At 51.3% G+C, this 25,998-nt stretch overlaps 1 protein-coding gene across 1 annotated transcript in view; it reads right to left on the minus strand.

Moving 5' to 3' along the window:
- Positions 1-663: 663 nt before the first annotated feature.
- The window catches only part of CLUH (clustered mitochondria homolog), a 33,077-nt gene continuing 7,742 nt past the window's right edge, over positions 664-25,998 (minus strand). Inside the window, exons 2-26 of the mRNA XM_066563481.1 lie at positions 22,023-22,219; positions 20,340-20,511; positions 20,035-20,178; positions 19,700-19,827; positions 18,935-19,089; positions 18,003-18,128; positions 16,995-17,142; positions 16,197-16,289; positions 15,271-15,965; positions 14,540-14,757; positions 13,881-13,985; positions 13,027-13,127; positions 11,473-11,625; positions 10,771-10,833; positions 9,848-10,092; positions 9,003-9,087; positions 8,360-8,513; positions 7,936-8,075; positions 7,750-7,830; positions 7,050-7,175; positions 6,444-6,565; positions 5,117-5,210; positions 4,197-4,331; positions 3,112-3,185; positions 664-2,514 (exon numbers count right to left, since the gene is read on the minus strand). Coding sequence (XP_066419578.1) covers positions 2,346-2,514; positions 3,112-3,185; positions 4,197-4,331; positions 5,117-5,210; positions 6,444-6,565; positions 7,050-7,175; positions 7,750-7,830; positions 7,936-8,075; positions 8,360-8,513; positions 9,003-9,087; positions 9,848-10,092; positions 10,771-10,833; positions 11,473-11,625; positions 13,027-13,127; positions 13,881-13,985; positions 14,540-14,757; positions 15,271-15,965; positions 16,197-16,289; positions 16,995-17,142; positions 18,003-18,128; positions 18,935-19,089; positions 19,700-19,827; positions 20,035-20,178; positions 20,340-20,511; positions 22,023-22,219 — 3,923 coding nt within the window. The 3' untranslated portion in view covers positions 664-2,345. The remainder of the gene's footprint in view (positions 2,515-3,111; positions 3,186-4,196; positions 4,332-5,116; positions 5,211-6,443; positions 6,566-7,049; positions 7,176-7,749; positions 7,831-7,935; positions 8,076-8,359; positions 8,514-9,002; positions 9,088-9,847; positions 10,093-10,770; positions 10,834-11,472; positions 11,626-13,026; positions 13,128-13,880; positions 13,986-14,539; positions 14,758-15,270; positions 15,966-16,196; positions 16,290-16,994; positions 17,143-18,002; positions 18,129-18,934; positions 19,090-19,699; positions 19,828-20,034; positions 20,179-20,339; positions 20,512-22,022; positions 22,220-25,998) is intronic.

Here is a 25,998-nt window from a genome sequence, read left to right on the forward strand (position 1 = left end):
GTATGGGCAGTTAAATATTTAATTTTCCCCCTTAGCTGGGTGAGTTGTTGCTCGTGCAGCAGTGCTGCGCTGACAGCAGCTGTGAGGTGTTTCCAGTCCCAGCAGAGCACTGATGGGCACTGGAACATTTTTCAGTGAATGGGTTGAGTACCTGCCTGCCTCCAGCTCAGCTGGGTCCCAGGGCCCATTTGAATCAGTTTTTACACTTGTGTTGTAAGAACTTGTGAACAGAGTAATGAGAACCCTCAGAACCCAAAAGAGGTAGTGAGGTACAGACAGATGTTGGCAAATGCAGTTACTTACCAGCCTGCATTGTCCTTCGAGCTGCTTAGCTGTGGAGTCTCAGTAGCCAGGACTTGTCTCTTTCAGCCTCATTTCTCATGGGTACAACATCCCCAGAGCTGTGTCCCTGCTCCCACATCTCCCCTGGGATGAGAGGGCAAAGTGACTCATCTCCCTGAGCACAAATGGATTCTGACAGCAGAGGTTGTGGGTCCTACCCCCTCTGGGCTGGGGTTGTGACTCTGGTACTGATTTTAAAGCCTCTGAGTCAGCTGGTCCTGTTCTCTCCCCCCAGCTCCTGCTCAAAGGAACAGGAGTGGTGGCTCCAGTGCTGTACCAACACTTTGCACCAAACAGTAAAGAAACAAAAAAAAAACCTCCAAGAGTTTAAAAAGCTTTTAATGGACTGTAAGACACTAGTAAAAGAAAAATCTTGTAGGAAAGATGCACTGTAGTCATTTATTGATTGCTTTCCAGGAAATTCAGAATTTTTCTAATAGGAGCAAGTTCATTTGCAGTGAAGACTCTGCTTTGTTGTCTCCAGCACCTCAGAGGCTGCTCCCTCCTTTCCCCCCCGCCCAGCCCCGAGTTACAGATACCTGTAGGGTCAGACAGGAAACCGAGGGTACAGAGCACAGGGACAGCACTTGGCTCCAAGGGTCAGTAAGAGCAGCAGCACGGATTAGCACGGGGCACGATCCAGGACAACGCGAGGCAGGGAGAGGCTGGGCACCAGCTGCGGCCAGCCCAACCTCCTTCTACAGCTTGATCTGCTTGGAAAACGGGACATTCAACTCTGTCGGCATCCCAGGGCCTGCAGCAGCCATATCTTACCTGCATGAGGACAGTGACAACCCCACAGGATGTGTGTGGGAGGGGAGGGGACAGGAGGAGTTCTTTAGTGGCACTTGCCATTCAGTACCGTCCATTGCCAGCAATGGCAGCTCCCAGCGGCAGTCCCAAAACCAGTGAGCAAAAATGCCAGAGGTTTCAGTGCTGGGGGAACTTCAGTTTTTATTTAAACCCCTTCCCCAAAAGCTGGTACTTTCTGGTTGTGATTCTGTCAGGTTCAGGGCCCTCAGCTCTGTATCAACAGCTGCTGTTGCAAATGATACCAGGTCTCAATTTTCCTGCCCTCTCCCCTGCCCTCAAATAGGGCTGTGATACCCTCCTCACTCCCCTTAGCTCAGCCCTCATTTGCTGCATTCCCACCTCACCGAGGCACTGGGGTTTCCACTGCAATGGAAGTTTGTGCGCTTTTTTAAAGATCAAGCCCTCACTCTTTGGATACAGTATCCCAAGTTACTCAGCTGCAAGCAGAGGCAGAGGTGGAACGGTGAATATAATATATATCTATATATATATATATATATATCTATATATATATATCTATCTATATCTTTACCTTGAAAATTAGAATGTGAATGTTACAAAACCCCACTGAATTGCCAAACTGCCAACCAAACATAGAAAAAAATGATTAAAGGGATCCCATGGCTATATCCTGATGTAGAAAATGCTGTACATCCCCCACTTCCACATGTCACAGGCTTCAGTCATCTCAGTGACACAAATATGGCTGTTCTCAGCCCAAGCTTGACTAGTGACTGGGGGAAATCAATCTTTTGGCTTGGAATCCACGTTTTACAAGAACGTGGAGCAGTGATGGGGCTGGTTCTTTACTGGTTTAGCAAAGCAGTGTCCTTAGTCAACATAAAAATGACCTGAGAAATGTTACATTCCTCCAGACAGTTCATTTGGAATTCATATGTACAAAGTAGAAATAACTGCTGCGCACACACACGACACGGACACACACACGGCAGGAGGGCCCCGCGCGCCAGGACGGGTCTGTGCTGCCTCCGGCCACCTCCCCTCGCGTGGCAGACACAGCCTTGGGCACACAGATTACATTGCTCAGATTAGTTCTTTGCATTGTGTATTAATTGTACCAGTGCAATAACATTGTCAAAAAGGAGGAGCTGCTCCGAGGGCAGCTAAGGCCCTGGGCCAGATTCAGAAAAGGGTGGTTTAAACTTTTTTTTTTTAAAGCGAGGTACACGTTAAGCAGAGCTCTGTGTTAAGGGGATGGCAGCAGAAGGCATGCTCGGCTCAGCCTCTTTCTCCTCCACAGCTTTGTCCTCTGCTTCCAGCTGTTCCCCACTTTTCATGCTTTCCTGGAGCTGCTGGCGTCGCTGCACCTCGGCTTTAAGGTTTTCCAAGTCTTTTTGGCTGAAGGGGAAAGCAGGAAGGGGAGCAGACATGAGACTGGCTGTGGGAATGGTGAAGCAGGACAAGGTCACGTTCGTTCAATGGGGGAACACTGCTTGCACCTCCCTCCCCCACAGCTCAGCCATGCCTGAGCACAACCAGGGCCCAGTTTATTGCTGCCTGGGTTTGAACAAAGAGGCACCAGGACCTGCTCTCTCAGTGGGGCTGGGGCAGAGCAGGGGCTTCACAGCCTCCAGCTGCTGATGCTGCATTTTTACCACCAATGATATTTGCAGCCTTAGAACAACAGTCTTGGCTCAGGTCACCTATTTCCACCATCATCCCAATCAAATTTTCAACTAGAAGTATAAAAGACAGTTAATAATAATAATAATAATAATAATAATAATAATAATAATAATAATAATAATAATAATAATAATAATAATAATAATAATAATAAGTCCTGCTGCTTGCAGTGGTCTTGATGCTAATCAAGGCCTCGATTGGGATCTTGGCTAAAACAAACAAGTCCTGGGGAGCTGGTTTGTGCTCTTTTGTGAACTAAGACAGTGCAGACTTGATTTCTAAAGGCATAACCCAGAAGAATCACTGTACCTTAGTGGAATGAAGAGAATTCCATTGATAATGTTCAGCTGCTCCAAGACACTGGCCATACTGGGAGCTGTGAACTACATCACAAGGGAAAAGAAGTTTTAGGAACCTAGAGAGGACACTGAACTGCTGAACATGTCTCTTTACCAACAGTTGAGAAAACGGCATCATTTACATTATCTATCTCTGTGTATCTGTAAGCTGGAAAGCACCATCTAGAGCTTCCCACCAGTCCCTGCAGGGAGCTCCTGCTGAACCCTGCAGGACTTCAGTTAAATACATCACAGTGCCAGCTCCAAAATGTGTTGGGTTTTCTCCCCTCCTTTAAGTATTTTAACAAGGGTAAACCCCTTAGTGATGTTTTTATGGGTTTGAGCCTCTTCACTGGCCACAAATCCCTGGACTTTTGATTCAAGGTCCTTGTTCTCCCTTCATTGCCATGAACTCGTCAGGTCTGTTGCCAGTTCTCCACAGGGAGAACACCCACACACAGAGCATTGTCCCACTGTGTCCTCCCTGCAGCTGCAACCTTCTTCCCCAGTCTGCTGGGGTACAGCCTGGCAGGGAGAGCGCCCATGGCACAGGCCGGGTACTCTGCCAGGTTGGAGGCAGGCAGGAGCGGCTGGGTTTGGCGCAGGAAGGCCAGTCATTGCTGCTCCATGTAAGGTAAACCTGACAGCCCCTCTGTGCTCTCTGCGCAGCCTCCCCAACCACAACATCCCTGGAAGGAGAACAAAGCATCTGGTAAAAGATGACAGCATTTCTGAGGATGAGGAAACCGAAGTATTTCTGGGTTGAGCAACCTGCTGCCTGGCAGTGAGTCAGCAGCAGGGCAGGGTTGCGTGCAGGTGTGCCAGGCTCTCACCGCAGGAGCTGTCCCTGTACCCAGCTGCTTCCCCAGGCACCCTGCAACGCTGTGCTCCATCCACACAGGTGACAGACACCACCCTGTGTCTGAGCCACTGCCCTAGCAAGGGCTTCTGCCTGGGAAGGGACAACTGCTACCCCCTCCTGACAGTCCGTGTCCCTCAGGAGCAGCTGCACACAACTCTATCTGGCAGAGCACGATCCCCAGAGCTCTGGGTTACCTTCAGGGGCATGATGTTGGCATTGGAGCCGTTCTTGTAGATCTCGTTCATTGTGCGCTGCAGAGCGACCGCTTGCTGTGTCAGGTATTTCAAGTACTCGGAGCTCTCTTTGGTCTTTTCATGGTGTTCACCGAGCTGATGGGAAATGGGAAAAAAGAAAAGGTTCAACATCACAAGTGAGAGCAGGACCCAACCCAGGGAACACACCCGGCTGCTGCCAGCTCAGCACCCCTACAGGAACTCAGCAAAATGGATTTTACCTGCCTTGGCATTCAAAAAGTAAAACAGTTCCTCTGGGAACCTTCTTATCAACATTTCACATTTTCATCAAGTGGGAGCATATTTGCTGGGTGAGCAGCATTCCCTGCACTGGGCTCTTCTTCCAGGAGCAGCATCCCCCCACCTGGACCAGTATTCCAGCATTCCTCACACTGGGCTGTGCCCTCAGCCAGCTCAGCTGAGTCACCCCGTGCAGCCACAGACCTGCTCAGACAGCCCCGGGCTGGGGCAGGAGTTTCACTGAGCAGCAGCCTGAAAGCTCAGCAGGCTGAGAGCTCACTACCAAACCAGTTTGGAGCTGGTATTTAAAGACTAGTGGCACAAAACATGAGAAGAGACCAGTTTTTTCCAAGCCCCACCAGAACGTGGGGCCATGCCACAAGAGAAGTGCTTGTCCAGCCATGGGTGGAGCGTGGACACATTTGCAGGAAGCTGAGCAAAGACTCTGGCATAGCAGTGGGCAGTTACTGCACAGGGCAGCAATTCTGCCCTGGCCCTACAAGGACTCCCTGGCATCTGCTCCGAGCTGTTTGTAGGAAAGGCCTCCCCAAGGCCCAGGCTGGGCACTGGTTTGCAGCAGAACTGCTCAACTCTGGCCCTGCAGTGACAGCTCACAAGTGCACGGTGGGGCCACTCCTCACCTGATTCTTGTAGATGGTGTAGCCTTCCTTCTCATGCTGCAGAGCCGACCGGAACTCTGCTTTGCTCTCGTACACTCGGGCAACCAGGTGGTGGCTGAGGGAAGGAAAAGGGCTGAGTCACTTCTCTGAAGAAGAAACATTTCTGTGCTACAGTGAGCGTGACTGTGCCATTGGTGTCTGGGCTGAAAGTCTTAACACACGTGTAAAAGGAGACTGAATGCAGCACCCTGGGAGTTACTTCTTCCCAGCCCAGCTGAGGATTCAAATACTACACTAATTAGTTGGATTTTAGCTGGAATGCTGAGAAGTGACCTACAGAGGTAAAGACTGAGCTGGGCATCTTCTGTCCTGCACCCAGGAACGCTGAAGGCCACAAGAGTGAACTGAAGGGAGAGGCAGATCCGTGGGAATACCTTGGGGCTGGATTTATTAACTGGAGAGGAAGGCTGCAGCCCTCAGGCAGAGCCAGGCCTGAGTCCTCTGGGCTCTCGCCAGCTGGGAGAGCTGACTTGGCTTGGACTGTTGGCCTTAGTGCTTCTGGAATGAAAAAGAAATTGCTGGGTTTGGCAGTGTTTCTCTGTGGGAGAAGACGGGTCTCTCTAAGCACCCCAGTGCCACTGAGGGACAGCTGAAGAGTCTCTGGAGCCTGCACATTCATCAGCCACTGGAAAACAAGGCAGGCTCTTGCAGGTGTTTAATCAGGTTGATTTGCAGCCTGATGGACAACAGATGGCTGCAGTGTAGCAGCAAGAACTGGGAGTGGGCCATGCCTGGCTGACAGAACCAGTTCTGCACTGAAGGACAGAGGGCATCCAGCACTGCAGCAGTGGGCACTGGGAGCAGATCCTACAGGTGTCACCAGTCCCAGCTCCCTTGGGAACACACAGAAACCACTCAGGGTTTTTATTCAAATACAGAACTTTATGGCAAAAGACAAAAGCACATTAAATGATTCTCAAAGATCCCTCTCTGAGGGCTGGAACAATTAAACATGAGCATTTAACATACTGTCCCTGTCTCCCAGTGTAATTCCCTTACCGGCTCTCCAACCTTTACTTCCCACATACATTTTTCTATTGAGAGTCCACAGGGACCAGGCTTATCTTGACAGAGTTTTGAGCAAGCAGCATCACAGCAGATCTTCCCATTAACCTTAAGAACAATGGATCTCCATCTTTTGAAATAAACTTGGATACTGCACCATGACCTTGGCTCTGGGACAAGACTGAATATGCAGTTCTCAAGCCCAGACCCTCCCATGTGAGTGCTCAGTGAGTGTGCTTGCTCTGACAGCAGTGACCCAGCCCAGCACCCCACCCTGCCTCACCTCAGTGCAACCTTCAGAGACTTGGAGCCGTGGTACTTGGAGCTGATGGCCAAGGCGTTCTCCAGGAACCGCAGGGACAGGTCATACTCCATGACCCCATGGAGCACCAGGCCAATGTTGTTCTGTACAGAGAACCAAGCAGGCATTGGGAAAGACACACTGACACTGCAGTTCCTGCTCTGTGAACAGTGGGACCCCACAGGTGTGTCACTGCCAGAGGGGCTGTGACCCTGGCCAGTCCCTGCAGCAGTAACACGGGACAGGGACCATTGTCCCCCATGGATCAAACAATCCAGGCACAAGGGAGGTAACAAACTCTCCAGTTTATGCCAGTGCAACAAGAACACAATAAACAAAGGAGTTTTCCTAAGGATTACAGGTCTCAAAACCATCTGCAGTGTCCCAGTGCAGAGCTCAGCACAGAGGCTGACCCTCCCAGCTAAAGTGTCAAACTCCTTTTTTCCTTCATCTCATGGCACCAACTAGCAACAACCAGGGAGGAAAAGCACTGCCTAAATGCTTTAAACAGCCATCATGTGGGCATCTTAAAGGCCAAGAGGTTTCTCAGAGATTAGGAACTTGAAGATTCCTAAACAAATTACTTACATCTAAGAGTGCCATTTCTGGGTGATCCTCCCCAAATACCAACAGCATGAGGTAGCGTGCACGGTACAGCAGGTTCAGTGCTGTTGAGAGTTGGCTGTTTGCAAAGCAGTACAGAGCCAGGTGCATCTAGGACAAGAGAAGGGACCCAGCATTAATCTAAAATAAACTAATCTCTACACGCCTTCCTTAGCTGCACATGAATAAGAAGTCTTCCTCACTGGTTGAAGAAGGACTTCAGTCACTTTGAAATGATGCACAGTACCACTGAGGTGTTCCTGAGGACACAGCACTGAGGAAGCTGTGTGTTTTATTTCAGTTTCTCTTAACACCCCTTGCAGAATATTTCCAACCTGACTTACATATGTATGTCATATTCTGACTCTGTTTTGGAGGGGATTCTTTCCTCTTTTAATTTCTGACATAAGCCCAGGGCCGAAGCGAGGAGAATTAATATATCTAAATAAATATGCAGCAGACAAACACTAGAAACCTAGGGTAAGCAGGACAAACAGTGAGCACACAGGACACACTCAGCTTTTCACTTTGCAGGATCATAAAAGATGATGAAATGGAGAATTCTGGAAAGAAAGCTGTAGAAGAGAGGAAAATGCAACTTTTCCAGCTGCAGACATGAACTAAGGCTCTCAGACTGCAGCCAGACCCCTGGGGTGCTGCTGCTCCCCCAGCTCCCCATACTCACATATTCTTGGATGGTGTTGGGGTGTTCGATGCCCAGGACCCTCTCGCTCATTAGCACCGCTTTCTGCTGATTGCTTAAGGCCTGAACAGAACAGAACCCAGGGCAAGTCACACCACGCTGTGAGCTTGAGCAAGCATGGGGAAGGACTGAGAGCACTGAGGAGATCCCCTCAGAGCCCCTGCTTACCTCTGAGTAATCTCCCATGATATAGTTGAGCCGAGCTAGCAGCCTCAGGCAGGCACAGATTTCTACATGCATAGCACCATACACATTGTTGAACAGGTTTAAGGCTTCATTGATGAGCTCACAGCCCTCCTTCAAGAAACCTGAAAAGAAAGTATCTCCATATGTATATACATATTAAAGAACCTCTAACACTGCTGGAGACAGGAAGTGAGACCAACGGTGGGATACACAGACACAGGTCACTGCCCTGGGCACAGGACATCACTGCCCTGAGCCATCCTTGCTCATTGCTGGTGGCTTTATAGCCAGAGATGATCTTGGACACCAGGGTTGGCAGCAGTGTCCTGGTGGCCATGCCCCAAATACCCTGCTCTTCCCATTATCAGGGATCATCAGGAGAGGCAGAGGCACATGGGGTCTGTACCTTGCTGAACTTTTGCTTGCCCGCTCTGGAAGAAGTGGAAAGCATCGGAGGCTTTGGGGTTTACATGCTTCACTACGGGGAAGATGTTAAGAATATCCTCTTCTGTGAAAGTGGGCTTGTGCCTGTTGTCGAAGTTGTACTCCTTCAGCAGGATCTGGAGGGACCAAAAAGAGTGGAGGGCACAGTTACCACTTCCATAGGCACTTGGCAAGAAAAGGGGCAAAATTCTGAATGTGGAATCACAGTCAAAACATCTCCTGTACCATGACCTGGGACAGAAGTCTCCAAGGTCAGATGTAGGTGTGCACCACCACCTGTACATGGCAAAATGGCACCATGGTGACAACACTGAACCCGTGACAGGAGAGCTCCTCCAGCTGTTGTCCCACAGCCCACAGAGGAGTGAGAAGGGAGTGCAATTGTACTGAGGCTAGCTGTTCTTCCAAGGGACATGCTAGCAAGTTTATTACTCTAAGAGTGAACTGGACCAGAAATCTGTTTCTCAGAGCTGGGACCTGTATTCCAACATGTACACCACAAAGACCCTTTGGGGCTCTGCTGTGCCTGCAAAACACATTGCATTTACTCCTCATGTTCCTCCATACAGGACATGATGGCAAAGGAGGGAGGATGTGGATCTTACCTGGACTCCAGTTTTGAGGGAGATTTCACGGAGCAGGGTGATTTTCTGTAGATTATACACTTCAGCTGCTTGGTCAGCATTCTCACTGCAGAAAGTACACACAAGCTTCAGCTCTCAGGGGAGTTTCTGCTCAAGGCCATTGCTGCATTGTGGGTATGTGAGGCACAGGTCCCTGTACAGCCAGGTCTAACCCAAACCAAGGACTAACCCTGCAGAGTTTGCCCACAGTCTGTGAAAGCCTCCAGAGCACAGCAGTGCTTTTACAGAAATCCTGTGTGTTCTCAAAGCCCACTGCGGTGTTTGGGCTGAGTACCTTCAGCTCTTGGTGAGGAGCGAGCAGTCCCTGTCACGAGGGGATGATCATTCTCCAACTGCCAAAAGTTGGCTTTTCTCTTGGGCCACTTCATTGAGAGTGCTATACTGGAAGCACCAATGTGCCCCTTCCTTATTCCCCATCTCTGCTCATGTACAGGAGCAGTTGTCCTTTTTTCTGGAGCCGAAGCTCCCTTCAGCCTAAATCACTGTTGATATAGACAAGTATCTTCTGACTCTATTACTTCTGCTTCTCACCTTCTGATCCCTTCTGTACCCTTAGGAAAGTTTTACCTTCCTCCTCTGCTTTTCATGGCTGCCTTTGCATCATAGGTTTCATCTGATTCCAAGTCTCACTTCCCCATTCCTACTCTTTGCCCAATCTCTTTCCATTAAAGATCTGTTTAAGTCCCTCAAGGGTACAAATTTTATGCAAACAGAAAACAAATAAAAAAGGGAGGTCCTGTTAATGAAGAAGAGCTACAGAAGTTTGGTGAATCCAGGGACAAGCCAGGGTCACCTGCTCCACTTACCATTCAAGACTGAAATCAAAATAGTTCTTTGCTTCTGAACAAATATTCTTCCATAGCTCCTGAGGGGTCATGCTTGCCCAAGCAGTGTTATCAGCATTGCCAAGGTTCCTGTTTTTCCGTTTCTTATTCCTCTTCTTGGAGACCAGCTCATCAGCTGGCAGATGGGCAATGGGATTTGGGAAGGAGCTCAGAAAACAATTCAGGAAGTGACTGATGGCAGCAGATAAACCTGACAGCTCCACACCCTACAGGGAAACACCAGAGTCAGTCAGGAGAGACACCTGCCATCCCACAGCACTGCTCCAGCCCTGAGCCTCACACACACCCAGTCCTACACAAACAGGGCCACCTTCCACGACAGGGACAGGAAGGCAGCGTGTCCAAGTGGCACTAGCACAGACAACGTAGGATTAAGTGTGTGCCTACACACAGGAATGTAGTGCAGGCATGTACGCTTCGGGTTGCTACCTGGGACAGAGAGAGCAGAGAGTGCAAAGGTTTTGGCACTGGAACCAAGCCACGTGTATTGCTAGGCTGTGTGTGAATACAGCCTACCAGGATATGTAGTGTTGAGTCAATTAAAAAAGCTTCTTAGAAGGGCAAAAGCAACACTGTTTAAGAGGAAAAAGTACTACAAGGAAAACAAGCTGTGATTTCACTTTTAAAAGCCTCCAACACAATGAGTGAGGATCTGGGGAGGAAAAGCATGAATGATTGCTCTCCGGGAAAGCTTTCTTCAAGTGGGAACTTGTTTTCCCTTACATACGGGCCTGTACCTATTTCAGTGCTAATGAGCTTGTACTTCTCGTTGCCATGCAACCCCAGGAACTGCCTAATGAGAGGAGAACCCCAAACAGCTCTGTTTGTGGAAAAAAGTCATTAGGGAGGACATACGAGGCAAGAGGTCAGATTGCAGGTCATACCTGGAGGTATGTCTTGAAGATGTGTTTGGCTGATCGAGTGATCAATTCACTGATTCCAATTTTCTACCCAAAGGAATAAAGAACAGACTGAGTGCATTGACAAGAATATGGAAAAATACACTGGGCTTTTGAAATGGTCTTTTAGCAAGATCTGCAGAAGATACACTATTCTCCCTGCAGCAAGGGAGCTTAGTGTATCTATTCTCTATTCAAACAGAACTGCAAAAGCATTTGACAGCCCTCCTGGAGCCAGCGAGGAGCCCCTGGCACCTCTGTGCCCACAAGCCACAAGTGCAGCTCAGCACAGCTCCAGCAATGCTTCAGGGGCAGCCACAGCCCAGCCCCTGCCTGCTCCTGGGCAGCCACACAACACTTCAGAGTCTGATCCAAAGCCCAGATGTGTCTTAGAGGCTTAAAAAATACATGGCTGAAAATCCAACTGTGTTAATTACTATTACATTTGGGAATCCCTGAAGCAATTCTCTACCCCAAAAGATACTTACAGTTCCTAACACTATGAAATCCATTAAGGATTTGGAAAAAAAACCTCCCCAGCCACCACTTACAGGTCCTCCTCCCTCCTCCCCTGTTCTTGAAGCTGTATATTTTTACACAGAGAGAACAACTGGCCAAGTGGGAATCTCCTTGGGACAAATGATGCCAGAGTGGTTTGAACTGTCTGATGTTAAGCCTGATGCTTACAAAGATGTGATCCAGCTGTGCATGGCCGGGGGTCTTGGTGATGAAGTTGATCACCTTGCCCAGGTAACGCATGTTGATGCCCCTCTGGTGCATGGCCTCAGCCAAGGTCGCCCCATCCATGGGGAGCACCGTGTGATCCAGGCAGTCCTTCACCTGCAGGGTACGGACAGACTTTGGTTACTGAAGACAAACACAAAGGAAAGAACTTTCATTTAAAAAAATATTAAACCCCCCCCCCGCCAGGAGGCAGGACAGGCATTCCCCAATGCCACTTCAGACACCTCCTTACCTGGGGCTGAGGGTTGCCCTGAAAGGAGGCCCTGACCCCAAACAAGACTCTTTTGGTGAGTAACACCTGCTGTAACACCAGGGACCACCGTGGTAACACAGGCAGGGGGGACACCTGCAGTAGCCAGCCCAGTCTGGGCCAGGTCCTTACCACTGGGGCCAGTTTCACTCCTCTGTCTCAGCAGGGAAGGAGCAGCACTACACTCTCTCAGAGGCAAAACAACTCCTACCTGTGCAACTAGCAGGCTGACCCTTCTTTAAGGGCTTCACAGTCACTAATTGCCATTTCCAATTAAAAGAGTACGTGGAGCTGTGCACACGTAGCTGATAAGGACAAATGTCACTTGCATGTTAAGTTGTGCTGCAGTGCTGATAAACAGTTGTTTAATTCACGTCATGGAGCAACACCAGCTCCTCTCTGATATGCACAGGACTACCTGCTACAGCAGCTGGTCTGCAACCTGCTCTCACACAGGCCTGTGCAGTGTTTTGGGTTTATATACTGGAGTATCAACTACCTTGTAATCAACAATCACCAAGCCCTTTTCTGACTCACTTACCTACTTTTTGTTTAAAGATTGAATAGCTGGTTCTGAAGGCTGTGCTGACTACGGAATTAGTGGATTTAGAGTTCAGAAGAAACTTTCCAACAAGGAAAACCCTCTTGTAACACAAGACCAACAACTCCTGGACCTCTCAGAGTAGAGCTCATGAATTCTCCCCTGCCAGTTCCAGTGCCTGCTCTGACAGCTGCATAAGCCATCAATTCAGCAAGCATCCCAGAAGGGAGAAACTGGGATTTCTTACGTGGCCAGGTGCATGGGTAATGTCCAAAATGCTTAAGACTTACAGAAGGAGTTTTTAATGACTGCTATTAATTAAAACAATTTCCCAGTTCACTTCAAATTATTAGTCACTGACTGAGTCACAGCCAGGGTCAGCTAAAACAATAAGCTGAAGGATGCCCAGGGCTAGGGAGGATGGCTTATGTGCTCTCTATTGTCCCAAACTCTTAGCAATAGCTTTAATTACCAGTGCCAAAATTTTTTTGTTGGATTGAGGTGAGAAAATTGTGCCATGATGTAAGATGGGCAAAGGAAAACCCCTCGTGCCTTGCACGCAATGCTCATGCTGTTCACCCTGTGGTCCCCCAGCAGTGCCAGAGCCTGCAGCTGCTCAGGTAAAGCTGCTGTCCCAGTGGTCACCAGCTTGCTCAGAGCAGCCAGGCTCTGAGGGCAGCATCACTACTGGCTCTGGGCTCCTTACCAAGCCTGGGATCTGGCAGGACAGCAGGAACGCAGCAGCGTCCTTCAGCAGCTGCTTCTGATCCTGCACCTCCTCTCTGCTCGACTCCGGGAAGCGAACACCTGGGAGAGGACAAGAGAAAAAACATCAACCACAGCAACTCACAGAAACCTAACTGTCTCCCTGGAATGCTGGATGCTTCAAAAACTTATCTCAAACTATAAATGTTTTGATGGGAAGACCATTGGCTGCTGTGTTCAGGCAGTGGCTGGAATTGCTCAAACTCAATGGTTTGGCCATTCTCCTGCAATGTGCCTGCACACTGCCCCAGTATTCACCCCAATATGCACTCTGGGAGCTTCTCAATTTCCCAATAAAAACTATGGCTCCAAGTAATGGAAATTCATGCCTGTGCCTGATGTGTGCATGTAAAAGGGCACTGTGACTGCTCACTGAAATGTTACTACAACAAACCCAGCCCTTCACTGAGGTCCTGACATCAGTCGTTCAACTACAAGTGTTATTTTTTGTGAAAACTACTACATGAGGATCAAATTTGATTTTTTCCCTCCCTCTGCTTCTTTTCACATGGTCTCACAGCTGGGATCCTGGAGAATCACAGGAGGATTCTTGGCAGCAACCCACAGCCCTCCCCCGGGGGTGGGAGAGGCTCCCCTTGGCTGCCCTTGGCAGCTTCAGCACTGCAATCCATTGCTGCTTCCACTCTTCTGCATCTCCGTGCTTCACAGAGGGCCCTGCGCCCTGCCCAGCCTAACAAAACCAGCAACAGTCTTGGCCTCAGCACAGTGTTGATCTGCAGCTGGCTGGACACAGCCACCCTCGGAAGGGCTGGTCCCAGCTCTGAGTACACGTACCTGGTGAGAAAATATCTGGGTTAAACCGAATATCAAATGATGTGTCACTAATGGAGCCTACAGCCTTGCAAGCATTCCGAATCACTTCTCTGCTTTTGGGATCCACTGGAGCGGGAAAAAAACAGAACACAAATGAATGTGGAGCTCAGGAAATGACATTCCTAGCTATTAAATTAAGTTTTGTTACTAAAAACAGCAATGATGGCACATTCTAAAGAAATCCATTATAAAAACAATCAATTGTAAAGGAGAATGGCTGCAAAGTCTGAATAAGGGAACATAAGATGACCCAAAAATCCCATGGATATCCCCACCTCCAAGCACATGCACTCAGAAATGCAAGCCTGGGGTTCCCAAAGGTGCCCGTGCACTGCTGGCCTCCTGCCTGGCCCCAGCCCTCCCCTGCACTCCACAGGCCAGCCTGGCCAGGCTCTCGCTCCCAGGGAAGAGTTGAGGGGCTGGGGGCCTTGCTGGGTTCAGACACCTCAGTCCCCCTGCCTGCAGGGGCGAGTCATGCATCAGGGTGTGAGCAGCTCTAACAAAGAGGCCAGGCAACACGGACAGGCAGCCAGTGCTTGTCCTGTTTAACCACCATCAGTCACCCCAACCAGCCCAGCCTGGCGCAGCTCCCACCAGCGCCAGCCCAGCAAGGTACTTACCTGTTCCATCGTCGGACGCGATGGTCTCCGCGAGCTCCTTCACCTGATCCAGCCCAGTCACGCTGTCCTCCATCTTCCCGTCCTCTGACTCAGGCCTCTCGCTGTCTGCTGCGCCATTCTCTGCAGAGGCTCCATTTTCCAGCGCAGCTGAGCTCTCCTGCTTGTTGGCTTTCTGCTGCATCAGCTGCAGTGCAGCCAGCTTCATGAATAAGAGATACCTGCAGCAAAGGGAAAGGGCAGTTCAGCACAGCAGAATCCCAGAGCGCCACCCGTCTGGAACATGTCCCACCCCCTGAGCTCCCCTGCCTTGCCAGCACCAAGTGACCCAAACATCCCACCACAAACACGCCTACAGCAGTGCCCACAGGATTTTTTCCAGCCTCTAGAAACAAACATAACTTTCGGGACATTGGGAAAGCCTTAAAAAACAGCATAAATCCTTCCCGTTCCCTAGCCATCAAGTGGAAAGGACGCCTGCAGGGAAAGAACTTCTAGATGTTTGGACAGGAATCAACAATAATAGATCTGGACACTAAAACACAAACCATCTCTTTCCCTGGCTCCCTGTTGAAATCCCTACTGTTCTCACCTCTTGTTAATTAAGTTCCTCTATAGGGCAATTAGCTGCTCACTTCTGGGAGCTCTGTTGGGATGTTCCCAGGACAGTGCAGCAAGGTCCTGACTTGAACCATGACCAGATGCACGTGGAGGAAGGGAGAAGCTCTGCTCACCTGTGTTCTACAAAGGCATCAACAAGCTCTTGACGAAGACAGCAAAGCTTGTGTCTGTGCTGCTTGGGGAACCCCATTTTCTTACATTCCTCTGGCATCTCCTCCCCTTCAACAGGCAGGAAATTTAGATCTGGAGGGAAAGTGCGTAGCAGGTCCAGGATGTAGTGACGCCCATCGTTGCCAATAATGCCTTTGCACTCTACTGAGGAGCACAGCTCCACCTCCTCATTCTTGTCGTTGAGAACTTTGTGCTTCTGGATCTTCAGTGGCCTGCTGGTCTTCTCCAGCAGCTCCAGGTACTTTGGGTGTGACACAACTGTCTTGCCAAAGTCTATTGACCCATAGATGACACTCTGTTCCTGCTCCCGCTCCAAGATGCCAGGGATAATAGACTGAGCTGTCACCCTGTAGCCTCTGTAATCCACCACGACAGTCCCCAGCGTGTACAGCCCTTCCACATCCACAGCGTTGTAGGTCCGCACACCATTGAGATCATTGGTGGGAGCCACGTAAGCAGCAACGTCTCCACCAAAGTCCTTGTAGTGGTCACGGACGTCAAAGCCCAGGCTGAAGAAAATGTTGTTCCAGATGAACATCTGCATCTTGGTCTCCTCGCTGGGGTTGATGGCCATGACATTGCCATCAATGACAGCCATAGCACCTCGCGTTGCTGCTGCAGTGAAGTCACTGTGAACCTGGAGGCACATGGAGAGAAAGCAGGGTCACGATGGCCCCCCGTGCTCTGAAAGCTCCCTGCAAATTTTTCCTTTGCTCCTCTCCTCCCAACAGCCTTTCAGCAGGCAGGCAGGTCACTGGCTTTTACTGTTGTGAGCCAGGCTAATGGCTTCAATACAAGTCCCAGGAGCCAGAACACAGGCAGCAAAGAAGGGGCTGTGTGAGGAGCTGCCTGCATATCCCAAAATTACCTTGAAAATGGCTCGTTCTCTCAGCAGCCTCTCAGGCAGGTTCTTGCGTGGCAGCTCCCGTGTGGTCTGCAGCTCCTCATTCCAGTCTCTGGTCTGAAAGAGGGAGGGAAAGCCTTGTGGGATGCAATGCATTGTGTGGGAAGGGGCTGGCAAGGCAGCATTCCTGCTTCACAAGGCATTTTGGGAGAGAAGGAAGGGGCAAGAATTCAGGTTGCTGTGGGGCTCAGAGGAAGTGACTTAGCAGCAGGAATGAACACAGCTCGAGAGGGGACTTTATTCAACAGCAGTTTGGGACAGATCTTGCATCAGCCCAGCCAGTGCAGGGGCACTGAAGGGGCAGCACAGTGCAGGTGTCATTAGCCAGTGCTGTGGGCACACTGCAGGCACGTGCTGCCCACGGCTGGCCATTGCTGCCCTGCAGCACTTTGTGCTAGAAAGCTGCAGCTGAAGCATTTGGAGCAGTCTGCTCAGAGATACAAGAGCTATTCCAGGCCTGAATGGCATGAGGAGTGGTCTGCCTCCTGTGTAGTGGCACTCTTCAGAGAAGGGACATGGAATTTATAAACACCCGAGCAGGAGCTGCTCCTCTCAGTCACTTCTGTGCTCATGGACCTGCAGCCTGAGCAGCACAGCCCCTGTAGTCAAGGGCCCTGTGAAGAACAAGGACTCCTGCAAGTTTTCCTTTGATGATCAAAACCCCCAACAAATAACAGAGGTTACTTTTTGGAAGTTAACTTGTTCTTGGCACAGCTGGCAGCAAAGTCTTGCCAGTGTCATCAGGCAAAGCAAGACCAGTACCTGTCCAGGTATGTGCTCCTCGTAGCCCAGCCTGGAGGTGTAGGCGTCCTCTGCCCGGACACAGTCCATGGCGTGCTCTGCCTGCGGGGCCGTCCAGCTGTACACTTGGAAAGGAGTGGCTATCCTCTCAAAGGGGTGTCTCTGAACCCTAGTTTGGGACAAACAACAATTACACATTTATAAAGGAAGAATCCTTTCTATTCCAAGAGAATTTTCCCTGTGCTTTCGCACTGGTCCCTACAGGTCACGATGCAACAGCGGCGCGCAGTGGAAACCCAAGCACCGCCGAAGGTCTCTCGTGTAATCTGGCTGCTCTCAGCAGGGGCTGGGGGCTCATCTGTAGCTACTTCTGGCCCAAGAGGCAACACAGTACAGCCATTTTTAAATGGCCAGATAGGTCACAGTGGTGCGGGAGGCCACTGCCAATTTCAGCCCTCATCTAGTGTCACTTTCATCTCCTTAATGAAGCAGGAGCAGAGCTCCCGAACACAATGTGCCTATCAATCCACACCCTGCTGAGCCGAGGCAGTTCATTAAGTGACTCTGAAGAATGACAGGCTTTTGCACAGGACCCACTGTCCTGGAGCAGAACAAATGGTCCCTGCAGCAAGGACAGGAGAATCAAACAATGCCTTATTGTTGTGTTATTATTATAGGAGCTAGAGGAAATTACAGAATATTAGCATGCACAGACATGTTTAAAATAACCAACCTCTTGCCACTGTAAGCCTTACAAAGCCCTCTTGTGTTACTTTCACTGATATTTATGCTTCAGTCTCTTTTGTGGATCAGGGAGATCCTCAGAGTGCTGCCCTGTTGTTCAGTCAGGTGCTCTGGTCCTTGCAGCTTCCCCTGACGTGTCCCAACCACCCACCACTACATGAGCTCAGAGAAGCAGGTACTGCAATCCCTGCTGCACCGGTGGCATCCAGCTCCCCAGAACCAGCTCAGCCTCCCCAGCTTCACACTGGGCTGCTCAAGGAGCTAGAGAGGAAGAAGCACTGCTACCGTTTCTTCTGCAGAGCAGAGAAGTTTTTTTTGAAGGTAGGGCTGATCTGGTTAAGTAGTTCCACCAAGGAATGACTGAGAAAACTAGGGTTTGCAGGTTTGGGATTGAAGTTGTATGCAGTAGACCTGCAAGAGAAAAAAAAAAGACACAGTCAAAAACCACTGTCATACCTGAAACTTTCCACACTCTAGGAACGTGGAACATGACCAAGAGCTCTTCATACCTGCACATTGTCAAAGGCTGCACCATGTGCCCTTGCCTGTGGGACAGAGACCATGGGGCAAAGAGGCAGATGGGCAGCAAGGACCTTATCCAGTCTCCCCACAGCCAGTAACCCTGTACCTGTCCCTGATGGTTTTTAAATTTAGACCTTTTTCAGCCATTCCCAGGCTCAAGAGAGGCTTCTATTTTTATAGCTGGGAAGGACTGATTTCACAGAACTTCCGGAACACACAAAAGGTGCCTTTGCTTAACAGAGAAACCCCTCAGCACAGCCACTCCAACAGGCATAGCCACAACAGCTCTCACAGTTACCATTAGAAAAACAAAAAAAGAAATTATTTGTAGTCAAATCTGCACCCAGCTCAGGGAGTTCTGACAGGCTGTGCTTTTGCTTCAGGGCAAAATGAGATAGTTGCAATAGTCAGGAAGGAATTTCCTCCCAACTGAAAATGCTCTAAATAGCTGATGACATTATGGGACGTTTAAACTTTCCCTAAAGCATCAGGCATTTAGCCACTGTGGAAAAGTGGTACCAGGCATAACTGAACAGCCCAATCCAGTATAGCAACTCCCACAAACCCATGTGAGCAGCGAATTAAAATAGGCTGTTTCTGCCACAGGAAAAAAAAAAGGGCTGCAACTGTTTGTTTATGAGTTGTTTTCCAGTTGGCTGCTGCGGGGCAGGACAGGAAGAATCTCAGTTACTCACTGATTCAAGTAGAATCCCCGTGTGGAGGCCGTGATGCTGACGTGCCGATCCTCCACAGTGATCACGTACAGATACATGAGGTCCCCGTGCATCTTGCGGTTCCCGGGCGGAGGGTTCCAGCCACTCATCGTCAATACTTTTAGGCACTGCAAAGGCTACAGCAGAACACAACACAAGCAACTCCTGTCAGCAGGAATTCATTTCTTTGAGTTAGAGTCACTCAATGTAGATGCCAGATCCCTTTTACCTGCTGCCCTTGCTCGATTCCAGAAACAGAGCTTACAAACGCACCTGGTCTCCCGAGCACAGCCTCCCGAGCCCTCTGCAGTCCACCAGTTTGCCTTTCACACCACGAGACACGGGTGAAAGCAGACACCCTGGGCCTTTGGGCTGCTGTACTTGTTTTCAAATGGCAGCTTCTAAACCAGAATCCGAGTGGGAGGGCATGGGAAAGCTAAGAGCAATCTGTAGTGACCTGCAGATCCTGTCTCCAGGACTTTGCAGAGGAATGCTGCTTTCCCTTCTCTGCCACCCATCCCAGCAAGCCTGGCCCTTCCACACTCTGCAGATGTCCAGATTCCATGTCCAGTGTTTTGCACACCAGCTCCTGGACTTTATTCTTTTGGCTACGCAGTGCTATCCCAGTGCTTGTTAAGCACCAAGCAGAGCAAATCCCAAAGTCCACTCCAGCTCAGCTTTCAATCCCTGACCACCAGTTTGCTGTGAGGAATGTACCAGTAGCTGTTTGACACAGGAAAACTCTACCTTCCAGTCTCTGTTCTGGGGCTGAAGGGCACACAGGGGCCTCTCTTTGCTACCTGGCAGGATATGTTCAGGAGGGGTGCAGTCAATTTGTTCCATTTCGGTACCTTTCTTCTTCCGTTTTCCACTGTCTAGAACAGACAGAGACATAAAGTCAGTTCTGAAAAGTGAACAGTCCCTCCCCCAGTCATCATTCAAAGAGGGATGCAGAAGTACTCCAAGTATTCTCTGCACTCCTAAATGACACAGCACAGCCGACTGTTACTGTGTGTTTAACTAAGCAAGGAGTCAGGGAATGAAACCACTGACCACACCAGAGAAGTCTTTTCAACCCATACCTCCCAGGTCTCCTTCAGTGAAGACACTCAGGAAGGACAATGAGTTACAGTCCACACCATTGAAAGCATCTGATGGGTCAAGACTCTTCAGAAGGTCCCGAATGTGGCGCACGTGTATCCTGGCTTCTCGCACTGTGTATGGCTCTGATGACCAAAAAGTGAGGAAAGAAACTGGAATTAGACAGTTGCTCGCTCCTTTGGCACACAGGTCTCAAAATGGAACCAGAGGAAAGAGCTGACAGGTGGCCAAAATCACTCCCTAAGAAAACCCTCACTCATTCCCTCCCATGTCTGAAGGAACTTGCCTTCCACCACTTTCAGCAGTGAGCCCTCCTGCAGTCCTTCAATCGTCTTCAGCTCAGCAAAGTTATCCAGGACGTTGCCATCCAGCTGCAGGGAGAAGCAGGTCCGATGGCAGGTATCCTCCCGGTCCATCAAAACTTGATGGATTTCTTGCACCATCTCTTGAGGAGAAACCTTAAGAAGGTAAGAACACAATTGTTGTTTACTCTCCCACATGCTCTTGCCAAACTTTGCCCCTCAGCTGCAATATCAAAAACCTCTCAGACCTCTCCCTCCAGGCTTGGAAAGGCAGACTCTACCTCCCTTTCCAGGAAGATCTCTCCTGCTCCTGCTGGGAGGGCACTGTCACCTCTGGCAGGGTCAGCCACCTGAGTTCCACCCCACGGGGTTGGCACCCAGAGATGTAAGAGCCAGGCACTGCACCAAGCACTTGGCACGGGACAGAGGTGACAGAGGGCACTGAAGGAACAGCAGGTGGTGGGGGAAGTGGGGTTCTTCCCTTATCCATTCACACCAGATTAGTGGTGAGACCTTGGATGCTGCCCATGGAAAACAGCCCAGCTCCTCCTCCCCACGCGTGGTGAGCTGTGCCAGTGCCACACCTCCACAGGGCTCAGGGGAGGCCAGACCCACCCTGAGCACCAGGGCTGCTCCCCCACCTCCCTGCTCTGCTCCAGCACCACTGACACTGCTGAAAACCCAGAGCACTCGGGGTAGTTTACATAAGCTGCTGTAAACAACGAGGCCTGCTATTATTAGCCCATTAAAACTAACAGCCAGGGGGATTTAAAGAAGACAAAAAGCCAGTCTGAGACGCAGCTATTTCCACAGGGGATGGGATTTTGCTGCACTCTCTGCCAGTCTTGGGCAGATAAGAACTTCCCACTGGGTTTAGATTCCATATGCCTCTCCCCAGAATTAAGAGATACTTCATTCAGATAGTTTTTGGTGAAGTATCAAGCTAAATGGGACTATGAACCAGGCCTGTCAGAGCTCATCCTGACCTGGCAGCATGTCACTGTCCACATGACATGAGGCAGAGCTCTCTATGCAGAGGGAAGTGGAGACTGCATCATTCCCTTGGTCTTCAGGCTTGAGCTCCCTGAGCTGTGTTAGGACCTGTCACTGTACCAAACCCAGGCTGGCCTGAAGCAGCATCATGTCATAACTGCTGAGCAAGCAAGGGATTTTCCCTTCCTCACTCAGGCCCAGAAATCACGTTTTCACAACACTGCTTTAGAACAGCCCAGAAGTGGGAAGGCCATTTTCCCTGTGCTCAGCTCCATAGCCAAGCCCCTCTGTGATGGACAAAGAGCTACACCACAGTGAGTTCTCCTTCCCCTTGCTCCACACCTGGGATCCAGAATGAAACACCCTCCCTGTCCCTGCAATGCCCAGGCAGGCCTGGGCCAGGCAGCCTCTTGCTCATGTCTCTTCTTCCTTCATTTCTCTCAAGGCACTGGCCAGGCAGTCTCCTGCACCCTCCATCCTTTGCTGCCTCCTTCCCCACGTAGCCCTGGTCAGAAGACAGACAGGTCAGGGAGCAGCCAGGAGGTATTGTGCAAACTGTGAGGCTGAACAGGGGCCTTCCAGGCACTGCCTCCTTCCCTGCCTGCCTGGCTGAAAGGATCTGGCTCAAATACTCCCCACCTCTGTCCCCTTCCCCAGCTGGCGAGGGCAGGTACCTGCAGGGAAAAGGGCTCTATCCCTGGTGCACAGATCTTGACAGTGAATCCCGTGTCCTGTATGACGATGACCTCCTGGTCGTTCCCATCTTCTCCTGGCTCGGCCTCCTCGTGGCCATTCTGCTTGGCATCCTTGTCGCCCTTGAGGCTGTCATGCGGGCCGCTGCCATTCATCAGTGCCACGCCAGACGGGTGCTCTGGGCAAGGACAGAGGGGTTTAGACAAGGTCCTCTCTAATGGGCTGCAGAGACTGGCCTGGACACTGCAAAGCCCGAGCTAATCAGGGGCTAAAAGGCAGGGTTTTATTCTGCACTTGCTGTTTACTAGACAGAGGTGTGCCAGGCCCTTCCCTCCCTTTCCTCACAGCATAATGAAGGTGCTCTCACTTGCCTACGGTGCTTGCATCTTCCACAAACCATGTGCAGAGAGGGGAGGGAAGGAGAGCAGGAAGGATGGGTCAGTGTACACCACACTGAGCTGTCTTAAGCCTCTTAATTAAAAAAAAAAAAAGGGTGTGTGGTGCTTTGCGGCCTGGAGGCAGCTGTAACCTCTGCACCAACACGTTAGAGAGCAGAGGGAGAGGGAGGCCGGCGGCTGCGCGGCACCGCTGCGCTCACGTGGCAGCCCAGTTACTCCACAGGCACACAACAGCTCCCAAGGCCCTGCCCACCTTGGGCCACCCTCTGCATTTCCAAAATACTTCACAGAGATCCCATGGTGCCAGGGTGAGGCCTTCCTAAGCACTTTTATTCAAGAAAATGGTGACGACATTTTAAGTGCTCGTTTAGACAGATGCGTCACAGGGCTGGGGAGCTCTCTGCACCCATCTCACAGCTCTGCAATGCTTTGTTTTCTTTTTCAATAAGCTGGATAGCATCAGAGACCTGATTAGATCTAAGAAGCTGCCAGTCTCCTAGAGGAGCCTGCATCCTCTGAACCAGGCTGGGGACCACACTAAAGAGGACCAAGGGGCTGCCAAGAGAAGTTGGAAGAGTGGAAAGAGCTGCTGATAGCAACTCTGGGAGATGGCAGAATACCCCTTTCCCCCACAGCGTGCCAGGCCCGTGCCCCAAGGGCACCACCCCACCCCGCACACCTGGGGCAGTGGGTGCTGGAGAACAGCTGGCATCGTGCCCCTCAGGCTGTGCTCCCAGCAGGGCTGGCCCAGCACCCTCAGCTGCACACCAAGGTCACACGCAGCAGTGCCAGCTTGGTGCTCTCAGGCACCCACTTGCAGGCAGCACAGATGGAGCAGGTAGGGTGCTTTCCCAGGCAGCAGAAACAGCCTTTCCAAAGGCTGCACAGGGCCAGGACAGCTGCAAGCCAGGCTAATGCCTCGAGGCTGCAGCCCTGCAGCCAGCTCCATCTGGCAGGTGTCGCTCCTCATCCTCACCTCCTGCAAGGCACCAGTCCCCACTCAGCCTCCCTCACCTCATAGGCTGGTGCTGTGGCTTGAGGACCTACAGCTGTCACAGCCAGTTCTTCTCCATCAGCCCCAGCTGCTTCTGCAGCCCAGAGAAGTCATCCAGCCTTCACAATACCCCAGAAAGGGATGGCAACACCATACCCCCCTGCACACCTCTGGAGCACGACATGAGGCTGCAGCAACAAGCCCTGCAAAAGCACCCATGGAGAGTCATGTCCCTGCCCCAGACAACGACTGCCAACAGCAAACCCTCAGAGATGACTGTCAGGGCTGACTTGGGACATGGTGAAAGGGCAAAAACGCAATGAGGGCACACCCATTCCAAAGGCAGTAGGTAGCAGAGCAACCTCAGGCAGCAGCTCAGCAGCTGCTGCTCATGGTCCCTGTCACTGTGCGTATGTCCCCAGCACTCACTGCTCATTTCTTTGACAGATGAAGCCATGGGCAAGTGAGACGAGAGGCCGGGCTCTGGCTCCAGCAAGCTGCTGTCATGCTAGAAAGGAGGAAGAAACACTCCATGCAAGAGTGCCTCAAGAGATGTGGTTTCAGAAAAACCACACCATGCCTAAAGGGCTGGGGAGAGCCCCTCGTCACACCCTGCAGCCAGCACAGCCATAGTCCTGGGCTGCCTGAACACGTGGGGATCTGGAGGGAGTGCAGACAAGCCACCAGGGAAATGCTACACCTGGGGCTACTGGTACTGCAGACAGGATGACCTGCCAGGTGCCCAAGCCAGGCTTGGCCCAGCCCCTGCCCACCCAAGCAGGGCAGGATCACTCAACTTCTGTTCCTGCTGTGCTAGCCAGAAAGGAGACAGAACTTGGCTGAAAGGAAGGCTGGCACTGCAACCCATGCACACGCCAGTCTGGAGAACAGCAAACACCTTCAGCAGCAAAGCCAAGTGAAGCAGGAAAATCTGAACACAGCAAGGGAAAGCCACCAGCCAGGACCACACTTCTGCTTTTCACTGCTCAGTGGTGTAAGATCCCCAAACTACTTAGTGTTTCAGAAATCAGAATACTGCTCCTAGTCTGCAGAAATACAACACGTTCACACCTTCCATCTCTCTTTTCCTTGAGTGAAGGCAGGGCTGGCACAACTCTGCACTTTGTGACAAGAGACATGTAGAGGCAACACCTTCATGTCTCCTTATGCTAGAGGATCAAGCTCCAGCCAGCACAGTCTTAAGTTTAGAAACAAAAGTTAAGTCTGGACTGAGAAAGATCTGCCGTGCAGCAGGTTAACCCTTGGATGTGAGCCAGGCAAGGCTTTCCAGAGGGGTTCTGCACAGAATGGGTATGTTTCAAGGAAGCACGAGCTGGCCTGGAGGCCGTGCTGCCTGCTGGGTGCTGACTCACCTGATGTGCTCCCCGAGGGAAGCAGAGCTGCACCCAGCTGCCCTAAAGTGGGTCACTGGTTCCTCCCACCCTCTGCACCGACTGTGCCGCGGCCTCAGCAGCGCCGGCGCAGAGGGAGGTACATCATGGGGCACTCATAGATTTCACAGGATTTCAGCCTACTTGAGACAGCAGGAGGAGGCACAGGAACACCTTAGGGACACCTCTCTCCCGTTCCTTGCTGCCACTTCAAGTCCCAAGCAGGCAGGCAGCTGTGTCTGGCTGCGGGCTCCCGCTGCACCCCAGATGGCTCACGAAAGGTGTCTGAGTCACAGGGAAGCGGTTCCACCCGCTCCGGGGGCAAACCCGGCGCTCCTCCCGCTCACCACCCTGCTCCTGCTGCAGATGGAGATCCCTGCCGGGTCACGTCGGCCTCGACACGTGGGTTTGTGGTCTCGACCGGGTTTGTGGTCTCGACCGAAGGCTGTGACCTCTGGTCTCCCCTGTCATTCCAAGGGATGTGCCAGCGTCCCAGCAAGGACCCTCCTCCTGCCCTCGAGCTGCAGCTTGTACCCGAGGTGTGGTGGAGGCTGCCGAGCTCTGGCCTGTGCTGTTCTCACGGTGAGAACACAATGAACACAATGTTCTCACTGCCGCCCCGAGCACAGCGCAGCAATGCCTGCACACAGAGCAGAGCAGAGCATGGCCAGGCACCGAGCACAGCACAGCAATCCCTGCACACAGAGCAGAGCATGGCCAGGCACCGAGCACAGCACAGCAATCCCTGCACGCAGAGCAGAGCATGGCCAGGCACCGAGCAAAGCACAGCAATGCCTGCACACAGAGCAGAGCATGGCCAGGCACCGAGCACAGCACAGCAATGCCTGCACACAGAGCAGAGCATGGCCAGGCACTGAGCACAGCACAGCAATGCCTGCACACAGAGCAGAGCAGAGCATGGCCAGGCACCGAGCACAGCACAGCAATCCCTGCACACAGAGCAGAGCATGGCCAGGCACCGAGCAAAGCACAGCAATGCCTGCACACAGAGCAGAGCATGGCCAGGCACCGAGCACAGCACAGCAATCCCTGCACACAGAGCAGAGCAGAGCAGAGCATGGCCAGGCACCGAGCAAAGCACAGCAATCCCTGCACACAGAGCAGAGCATGGCCAGGCACCGAGCAAAGCACAGCAATGCCTGCACACAGAGCA

This window comes from Molothrus aeneus, chromosome 20 (genome assembly GCF_037042795.1).
Source record: "Molothrus aeneus isolate 106 chromosome 20, BPBGC_Maene_1.0, whole genome shotgun sequence".
Classification (NCBI taxonomy): Eukaryota; Metazoa; Chordata; class Aves; order Passeriformes; family Icteridae; genus Molothrus; species Molothrus aeneus.